At 28.3% G+C, this 10,744-nt stretch overlaps 1 protein-coding gene across 1 annotated transcript; it reads left to right on the top strand.

The window, feature by feature from the left end:
* Positions 1-218: 218 nt before the first annotated feature.
* Positions 219-1,775, top strand: LOC105787151 (scopoletin 8-hydroxylase). Its single transcript, XM_012613594.2, has 3 exons — positions 219-767; positions 869-1,214; positions 1,329-1,775. The coding sequence occupies exons 1-3, from the start codon at positions 268-270 to the stop codon at positions 1,578-1,580; spliced, it is 1,098 nt and encodes a 365-aa protein (XP_012469048.1). The 5' UTR covers positions 219-267; the 3' UTR covers positions 1,581-1,775.
* Positions 1,776-10,744: the final 8,969 nt, after the last annotated feature.

Genomic DNA, 10,744 nt, shown 5'->3' with positions numbered 1-10,744 from the left:
GTAATATGTTTTAAATTGTATTATTAGATTGATCAATTTCTTCAAAAAACAAAGTGTTGTATCTAAACGCCCGTTTCCTTCTGTTGAAAATTTCTAAACTATTGACCATCATAAGGGTCAACAGAAAAATTATATTTTTATTACTTGTAAAATCATCACCCATCCATGCTTTATAAATACACCCCATTCCCTTTGGTCCATCCACCACACAATTTCATTTCAATCAAACCCCTCACCGCATACAAAAATACTTGCATTTACACCCAAATGGCTCCTACTTTCGATAATGAGAGCTCCCTTTTTAACTTTGTTGTTCGAGATGGAAATGGCGTCAAAGGAATAGTGGATTCCGGCATATCAAAGGTGCCCCAGGCTTACATTCAACCACACGCTGAGCAAATTGATAAGAAAAGTGCAAGCAAATGTGAGATTCCACCGATTGATTTGTCGAAGCTCGATGGCCCTGACCATGATGAAGTGGTCAATCAAATTGTTAGAGCTTCTGAGACACTTGGATTCTTCCAAGTTGTCAACCATGGAGTTCCCGTACAACTACTTGACTCCCTTAAGCAAACTGCACATAACTTCTTTAGCTTGCCCGCTGAGAGAAAGGCTGTTTATCGCAAAGAGGTGAGCCCATCACCATTGGTGAAGTATGGTACGAGTTTTGTGCCTGAGAAGGAGAGAGCATTGGAATGGAAAGACTATATTAGCATGGCTTACACCAATGATGATGAAGCTCTTCAACAGTGGCCTATAGAGTGCAGGTAATGAACTATATATACTCTGCATTTTCTTTTCCCTTTCCCTTGCCGTTTTGAAACCTAATTAAGATAGATTGTTGTAAATATCAATATTCTCTTTGTAGGGATGTTGCTCTTCAATTTTTGAAGACATCACATGAGATGGTGAGGAATTTGCTCGAAGCTTTGTTGGGAAATCTTGGAGAGGAACTAGATGACTCTAAAATTGATGCATTCATCGGAAAGAAGATGGTTAACATGAACTTTTATCCGACATGTCCTAATCCTGAACTCACAGTTGGTGTAGGACGTCATTCTGATATGGGTACTCTTACAATCTTACTACAAGATGGAATTGGTGGCTTATATGTAAAGGTTCCGGAAGATGTAGACATGGAAAAGAAAGGGGAATGGGTAGAGATTCCTCCTATTCCCGGTGCTTTAGTCATTAATGTTGGCGATATGTTACAGGTGCAAATTAAAACTTACTTTCATACTTTCTTTCAATTTCAAGAATTTGTAACTTACACGGTAGTATGCTTTAATCTAATTCCTAATTATTGTTTTAAATTTGTTTCAATTCAGATATGGAGTAATGGAAGGTACAAAAGTGCTGAACATAGAGTCCGCACGACAAGTACAAAATCAAGAGTGTCGATACCAATATTCACAAGCCCACTACCAACTCAAAAGGTTGCACCATTGCCTCAAGTGGTCAAGAAAGATGGAGTGGCTCGTTATAGAGAATTTGTGTTTTCAAATTACATGAATAGCTTTTTCGGAAACGCACATGACGGCAAAAAATCTCTTGAATTTGCTCAAATTAACTCTAATTGAAGTAAAAGAAAAAATTGCTATTAAATATAGAAGAAGCACAATTTTTTTTTTCATTACAATAAAAAGAGGATGATTTAGGTACTATACCACATCTCTTCTTTCTGTATTTTTTATCAGAAGTATTAAATAAGCTTTTTAATTGTAATTGAGATTCACAATTACATTTATTATATAAGTAGACGATTTTTCTTTTTATTTTTCTTTCATGCTAGTGGCTTTTTCACATATATTTTAATTGTAATTGAGATTCACAAAATTTTTCCAAGAAAAGAAAAATCAAATGTTACATTATAGATTGATAGTGACTCTAAATATGCACTATCAATTAAAGATAAAAAAGAAAGTAGTTAGTAAATCTTCTGATTTAGAGTTAATTTGATATTATTCTAATAAATTACAAGTACAATAATCATATTCATAATTCAATTATAAATAATATAATTTGAATAACTAGAATTAAAATTAATACTTATAAAATATAATTAAATTTTAAATCATAAATATAACCTTTATAAAATCATCTAACTAGAAAATATATGAAATGATGGTCACCAAAATTTATGTAGAAAATAATAATATTATAATTCAATTTCTAACGGTTTCAGATTATATATTTTAAATTTTCTTTTCACCAACAAAAATCATAATCTGAGTAAAGAAGAATAGATTACAAAAGGTGTTGATTGAAAATAAAATAAAATCAATACAAATTTTAAATCAATGAAAAAAATTAAACATAGATAAAAATTTATATATGGTAATTGCACATAGTGAAACTCGAAACTCACACAAAGTAATTGTGTATTGTAAGACTCGAACTTTTAAGTACTCAAGAACTCTAAGTCAATCTTTGCCAACAATATCAAGGTCTCATTGGTTAATTAGGATTGAAAAAACCAATCTAAACCGATGTATTTAGATGATTTATAAAATAAAAAATAAAATAAACTATAATTACCGAGTCGAATTGAATTCTATTTTTATTTAATTTATAAATAATTACTTGAAAATCTAATTCTTATAGAAATATTTATGAAAAAATTTTAAAACTTCACTAAATAATATAAAAAATCATAAAACAATGCTTGTTTTGTTAAAATATATTTAAAACTCATGTCCAAATGTATAGAAAGATTTGAGAAATATATTTAAATTATCAAGTAGGATTTGAGAAATCCAAAAAAAAATCCAAATCATTTGAACTAAACTCAACGACTAATGACTAATTGATGATCCATTTTTTGGGTAAATTACAATAAGAGAGCAAAGCCCTAACAACAATACAACTAATATGAATCAAACCCAAACTATACCAGAAGCGGTTAACCATCATGCTAACATACAAAATTTATTGATGATCCATTTTAAATAGCTTGCAAATTAATCCAATACAATTACACTCGATTGTACTTTGATAAGTCTTAGACTTTGAAATTTGGATGCTTAATTGAATTCCAATTATAGTAAACCCATATAAGAAGGGAAAAAAACCAACAACAAAAAAAGAAAGGTTTTTCAAAGAGCACATGTATTTGAGTATTGAATTTCATCTCTATATATTAATTTCCATTTAGATACTCCAGTTTTTCAACCTATTAATTATTATATTAATATCATTAAACTAATTTAAATTCAGAAATAAATATAAATTCAAATATCAAAATGAATTAAAATATATAAATACTAAAATAAAACCTCTTAATCAATGCAATAAATATCTCTAGGAGCAGCATGCTTTGACCCAATTTTTTTTAAATTTTATACAAATATTATACTCCACGACTTATACTTAATTAAATATCTGTTCGAGTTTTAGTTCAAATATGGTATTAAAAATATTTGATAATCTTTTAAGAAAATTTTAGATTCAATTTTGGCATTCTCGTGTCATGATTATAAAGTTTCTTTCAACCATTGATAACAATGTCTTTCTGTCTTTCAATTTTCTTTTAGTTAGAATGATATTCGTTTGTAGAACAATTACCCAATTAAAATAATTTATAAGTTAATTGCACCACAGATCTTAATCACTCTTATTTTATGTTGGTCACTTAAGCTTCAAAACATTCTAGTTACCATCTCCAAATTCAAGTCCTTTCACTATTAAAATTATTAATTTAACGGTTAAATAAAACATAAAATTTTGTGACATAATTTAAAGTGAAACTTTTAAAGAAAAGTAAAACATTGCCACATCACTTTTTATAAAAACTTTGAAAACATCAAAATTAAATTTTTACAACATCCATTTTTTCTTTAACATTATCATTTTAAATTACGCCACATAAAATATGACATCTAATTTAACTATGAAATTAACTGTTATAGTAACTAGTAAATGAATTTAATAGTTCTAATTTATATACAATATAATCATAAAACAACTAACACAAAAACTAATAGAAATAAAAGAGAATTAATGATCTGACCAAATGAAAGTGTAACAGAGAAGCTCTTGCAAGTGGATTAGCAGACTTTGGGAATTGAGAGCCTTCAATATCACAATTCTATAATATTTTCGTCATGTTTGCGCGTAACAATCCAAGGCCAAAATTTTGCCTCTCCTTTGATTTTCAAACGCCCTGAATCTTGTCTTACTGGAAAATTCTAATAATGTTAGAAAAAAATGAAATCTCCTTCAAATAAAATAAGGATGAACTCGTCATTCTAGTTCAACAACATGACTCCTCCCAACACTAATCATAACGCTGGTTTCTGGGAATTATGTATTTATCTGCAACTAAAAATTAGATTCAGAAGATAATTGTATCAATTGGATAAACATGATAAGATTAAAAGAAGGGATGATTGATGATACATTTTAAATAACTTGCAAATTAATCAAATACAATTGTATTTTGATAAGTCTTAGACTTTGAAATTTGGATGCTTTATTGAATTCCAATTATAGTAAACTCGGTGGAAAAACAACAACAAAGAAAGTTTTTCAAAGAGTACATGTATTTCAGAATTGACTTTCATCTCTATATATTGTTTTCCATTTAGATACGTATGGGAGGTAAATGGGGAGTACCTTTCGAATTTTAGACCTCCACATTTTAAGGAACCTATTAATTATTATAAGTTTAATTATGAGATGGGATAATTTTTTAATTAAAAATTTGGATATTGGAATTTAAATGCTTACCCTACAAAATTGATACTTTGTTTCGAGATAAGATTATAAAACTGAAAGAATAAAGTTAAAAAGTTTGTATTAAAAATACATAAATTAAATTACTAATTTTTCAAAAGGATTAAAATATAATTTTTTTTCCATTTAATCAAAAGTTAAAAAGGATTAAATTGAATCTTATAATTTTAGGGAGGGGCTATAAAACATACTTTTTTTTATTGAATCAAGGGAGGCCAAGACCTCTACCTACCCTTTCGCTATGTCCCTGACTCTTTTTTTTTTTTCTACTTAAGTATCAAAATTATTTTTCAATAAAAGTGGTATTTAAACTATTAAATTTGTCTTATTTTATCCAAAAGTATGGCATCCAATAAGAACATACCATGTGTTACGTTCTTATTGGTTGTTATTATATTTTAGAATAAAATGAGACAAATTTGATAGTTTATGTTCCACTTTAATTAAAAAAACTTTAACTATTTAAGAGAAAAACAACATAGTTTGAGGGCTAATTTTGCATTTAAGCTAAATTTAAAACTTATTTTTGATATAATGTCTAAACTTACTCATAATATTTTTCAATTCTTAAATAAGAGGATAAACGCACATTAACTAACACACTTAAACTCACATCTTCCTACATTGTCAATAATATCGAAAAAATATTTTGAGTTGTTGGATTTATAAACAAATATGAGTTTCTGAAATCAACAATATTTTTATATAGTTTTCAGTTATGATTGATTTTGGATCACCTATATGTCCCCATGCTGGATAAAAATATTAAGCCTTGAACATGGATTTAGACAAAAAAAAAAAGGAAATAGCAATCCTTTAAACAAAGGACAATTTGATTTAGTACTTATATATTTATATTAAATATTATATAATATTATAGGGTAATTTATATAGGTTTCTTTATCATAATAAATAGGTCAATATATTTATATTATCCCACATCTTATTTATTTGACTTTTATTTTTCAAGCCAATTGAGCCTGTTTGACAAATTTGAAAATGAATTACTAAATTTAAATTATAATTTATTTAGTATATTATTTAAAAATTAGACTATTTGATAAATGCAAATTTTAAATTATGAAAAATATTATTTTTTAAAAAATATTTGACATTATTTTAAACAAAGTCAAAATTTAAACATAATCTTTAAAAGATAATATAATGTTAAAATAAAATAAATTATACATTAAATTATAAGTAACTTCTTATCTACTTTTTTCACAATTTTATAGAAAAAATCAATCATTTAGTTTTTATTATAAATTAACAAGTTTAAAATATTAAATCATTAAAATATTAATTTAAAAAGCCAAACAAGCTTTTCTTTTCTTTTTCTTTTTCCTTAATTTAGAATCAAACATGTTCTTGTGCTTGCTTTTATTTACTATGAAGAATATCTTCAAAAACTAGGCCAAGCCTAGCAGCCTCTTTTTCTTTTTAACTTTAGCAGCCTTTATTTCTCTTAACTGTAAAAGAAATAATCATTTTATTTTCCCAACTTGTCCATTATTTTCAATCATAAAACTAGAGCATTTATTAACTCCAGATACACTTTTTTTTCAATTTAATATATTCACTCAAAATTGACGTAGAACATATTTAAAATATATGGATCAAATTATAAATAGATGTGTACTTACTATATAGATAATTTAGATCCAACATGTTAAAAAAAGAAGAAGAAATTGTCCTCCTAAATTTTATCAATATTTTTTCTTCTTTTTTTTTAATACGTCGTATCTAAACTATCAATGGAGTAGGAACACACGTGTTTATAGTTTGACTCTCGCGTGGTTTAAATATGTTCCCTGTCATATTAGAACTGACATTTAATATTTAATTAGATGGCTAAGCTGATGGAAGGACCTCGTTGATACAATATTGATACTTTGAACACACTCAATTAATATGTTACAATAAAATTTAGAGTTATTCATAAATCAAGTGATTTCTTCTTGATGCTTTTTATATTTTATTATTTTTATATTTGATTTTTTGGGGGGAAAAATCACATGTATTCAAAATCCCAAAATAAAAATGGAAGAACTGCATAATGATTAATGGGGGGATCACTAAACCCGAGCCAACAAGCTCATCTCATGCACCCATAACCTATTATCCTCCATCCCTATCAGACGAGCTCACCAGATTATTAACAGTCAAAGGTTCTAAAAAAGAAGGTGGTAAAACAATCCATTCAATGTGGTTTGCATATAATAAGACTACATGACAGAGTGAATGAGTTCCCTATTAGCCAACCAACAAACCCAACAAAAGGATAAGTGTTGAAACGACGAACCTAGCACCAAGCAATCAGAAATTAAACAACTGAATTTAGAGTCATTAACTACGGATCGATTCAATGCATGCACAATCGACATATAATCCGACTCAACGACAACATGATCAAAATACCAAAATTTCAGCCACGACAAAGCCTCCTTGACGGCGAAAGCCTCTACTATCTTGGGGCTAAACGACGCCCTTTCAAACCTGGTGAGACCCTTTATCAAGTGACCGCGAATGTCGCGAATAATCACCCCAATCCCAAGAGCATGTTCATCTTCAAGCATTTTAATTCTACTCCCAATCTCTACACTCATCACATATTTGAAATTTAACCCATTTACTTTTAATTCAAATAATTTAATCTCTATTTTTATTTAATTATTTAGTAATATTGCAAAAGGAATTTTGTTTAATTTGATTATATAGCATTTTTCTAAAAAAAAAGTCTTAATTTTAAATTGGTGTTGAAAATACTTACAACCTCAAATTCAGAATTAGAAGCTTTATAATTTCATATTCAATATTTTTATTCGTTTATTTGGCCTTCCACACATATAATATTATCAATCATGTGTGTCACTTTTTACATTAAAATGCTACATAATCTAATTTAACAGAAACTTTAGATAAATTAAATTTATTTAGAATAAATAAAAATTAAAAATACCAACCAAGTATAAGCATAAATTGATCATATATATATATATATGCATGACTTCTGCCTTGGCAGCTTCCTGTTACGTTTTGTACTCAATTAATATACGTTAAAACTCTCCTTTTCTTTACGACCACGAGCAGCATGCTTTGACCCAATTTTGTTTTGTTTATACAAATAAAATACTCCACGACAGAGATGGAGACCGGGGCGGGTAGGCTCCTCAAGGTGGTATAATTCTCTTTTTAGCCCTTTTAAAATTTATGTGATTACAATTTAATAATGGTAAATTTATATTTGGCATCTCAAAATTTATTATTTATTTTTGGCCTCTCTTAAACAATATTCTAATTTCGCGCCTGTTTCATGACATATATTTTATTAAATATTTGATTAAGATCGAGTTTCCCAACCATATTATTACTATTATAAATAATTCAAACACACTTAATATCCTTCATTATAGAAATTAAAAGGATTATGTGAGAAATTTAGACATGGTATAAAAAATTTTGATTAACTTAGTCAGTGGCAATACTTTAAGAAAGTTTTGGATTCAATTTTGGCATTCTCGTCATTATAAAATTTCAAAGATCATTGGTAACAATGTCTTTGAATGAACATACAAGACTATGACAGTGTCTTCCATCTTTGAATTGTCTTTTAGTTGGTCATTTGGTCAAAGACTTCAATTTTAAATATAAAATAGAATGTTCTTCGTTTGTATATAAATTAGGGTTAGGTCGACTATATAATTGTAACTTTTAATGATCTAAAAATTGAAAAATAAATATTAAATTTAAATATTAAATTCAAGTTATAAAATATGTTTGATATTTTATTTAAAATTAAATACGGAATATAATTAATTGTTTGATAATGAGCAATATAATCTTAAATGAAATAAAATAAAATAAACCATTAAATTTTTCTCTATTAAGTAATAAGTAGGTCCCAAACTACTTATCATTTTCTACACTTTTTGTAAAAAAAAATCTATCCGGGATTATTAAATGCGTTAAAATTAAGTTGTTGAAAATATTAATTTTTAATTGATTATATTTTTCAATGCTTTATCAAATATGTCCTTAGTTTCTTTTTTTCTTTTGTTTTCTTTCAGTCAATTAATAAGGATTTTATTAAAAGAGTAAAGAGAAAGTCCCAAATAAGCCATACATGACTCACATGCACCGAGCAGACACAACATTAACATCGAAGACAACCAGAGCAGTGCACAACTAATCACAACACTGGCATACCTCAACAAAATCGCAGACATGAAACTCTAGAACCAGGCATACGATGCCACACACCAAAACAACGACACACCTCAATAAAGTCGCAAACATGAAAGACAAGAGTCAGGCAAAGAGATGGCACGTACACACCAAAAATAACAAAGACACGACTCCACAAATAAAACATTTGAGAGCTGGACGCTCCCATTTTAGCAGGGCCATCAGCAAAACCATTTGGTTCACAACGTACCTTGGTTTCTAATTATTTCATATAAAAAGAGTACAATTTACATTGTATAATGGAATTTTGATCATTGAATTAGTTTTCTTCTTGTTAAACTTTAGACCTATTCCCAGGTCCAATCTAATTTATAACAAAATATTTACTAGTCTAAAAAGGTTTATTATTGAAAATGAAAAATTCAAAAATCAATTATAGCAAAATTAATTTTTAATACATGGTTTATGTAATATAATTTTGGGTGAAGTTTTGACCACTCAACTATCAATTTTTTTTATTTTGTCACTCAATTTTTTAAAATTAAATATTTTAGTCAATGAAAAAATGATTTGGGTTTTTTTTACTGTCCTACTAATAAATTTAATCCTCCAATATTTATACACTCTATCAAGTTATCCTAAATCTAAAAAATTCTACAAATTCTATCAAGAAACAACTAGAACCTCTCTTACTCTCGGCTATACACACTCCCAACCCTCCGTCAACCACCATACACATTGCATCGCCATTTTTGTATGGACATGCAAGCTGCACTGTCCAAATTATGCTAATTATAGTTGTTTTAATTATGCTTGTGGAATGATTTTCGATATGGTGGTTGGATTTGTTTTGGCAAGTTCTTTCATTTGGTTTCTAGTAGAATTTGGTAGTGAATGGAAGTACATGAGGAATATGAGTCAGCTAATGAAGAAAATACTTATGTCTCTAATCCTGTTACAACAAAAAATGGAATAGAGCAGGATGTAACAGAGTAGCAGACTTTGATTGAAAGATTTGTCTTGAAAATTGAAAATTTCTGTAAGGGGAGCTCCTCTGACATCTTTGCCTAAAAGGGGGAGAAGTAGCAGCAAATGTTCGAAATGAGGATGGTGATTGTTAATGATTGTTGCTTTATGCTTTGCCAGAGTCGATATGGTGTAGCAAACGGTAGATACGATAGATGTTGATTTGTTGCTTATGTGGTGTTCTCTTTATGCTACTTTTTGTGGTTTTTGTTGATACTAGATGGGACTTGTGTGGATTGTCATGCTCTATATCTCTTGAAATTACTTTGGAAAATGTGTGTATGCTTGGTGGACAATGTGATGACCAATCATATTGACAAGGGAAATGTATGGTCGAGCATGGTTCTATTTTTTAGGGGGAGAAATATTCTAGTTTTCATTGATTTGTTCAGATTGTGTGTTAATTATTTGCTGTTCATCTTGTCAAAATGTCAAAGAGGGAGATTATTAGAACTTTGATTGTTTCTTTTGTTCTATTTCAAGTTCGAACAACATATAGAATAATAATTTTGTATAGTTAAAGTTTTTAGTGTTAGCATGTTTGAGTTTTTAATTACATGGCTTTTGCTTTAATTTTGTTTAGCAGCAAATGAGGAGGTATGGATTGAAGATGGGATTAATGAGATTATCTTTTAGTCTATTGACTTGGAACAGAAGGATGAAGCTTGAAGTGTTAAAATGCTTATCCTTATCCCTCGAGAGAGTTTTGAAGCTATTGTAAGACATGTTTATCAAGGCTTTTATGTGATAAATATCAAGATAATTCATTAGATGATTTTAGCTTTTAAATTAGAGTTTA

Source organism: Gossypium raimondii, chromosome 1, assembly GCF_025698545.1.
Source record: "Gossypium raimondii isolate GPD5lz chromosome 1, ASM2569854v1, whole genome shotgun sequence".
NCBI lineage: Eukaryota > Viridiplantae > Streptophyta > Magnoliopsida > Malvales > Malvaceae > Gossypium > Gossypium raimondii.
The sequence above is the reverse complement of the archived record's forward strand: the minus strand, read 5'-3'. Positions and strand labels throughout refer to the sequence as shown.

What these genes read in the sequence shown, in the direction of transcription:
- LOC105787151 (XM_012613594.2), top strand. Translation starts at nt 268, where the DNA reads ATGGCTCCTACTTTCGATAATGAGAGCTCCCTTTTTAACTTTGTTGTT. An exon ending in CAGTGGCCTATAGAGTGCAG is followed by an intron (nt 768 to 868) that starts GTAATGAACTAT and finishes TTCTCTTTGTAG; the next exon opens with GGATGTTGCTCTTCAATTTT. An exon ending in ATGTTGGCGATATGTTACAG is followed by an intron (nt 1,215 to 1,328) that starts GTGCAAATTAAA and finishes GTTTCAATTCAG; the next exon opens with ATATGGAGTAATGGAAGGTA.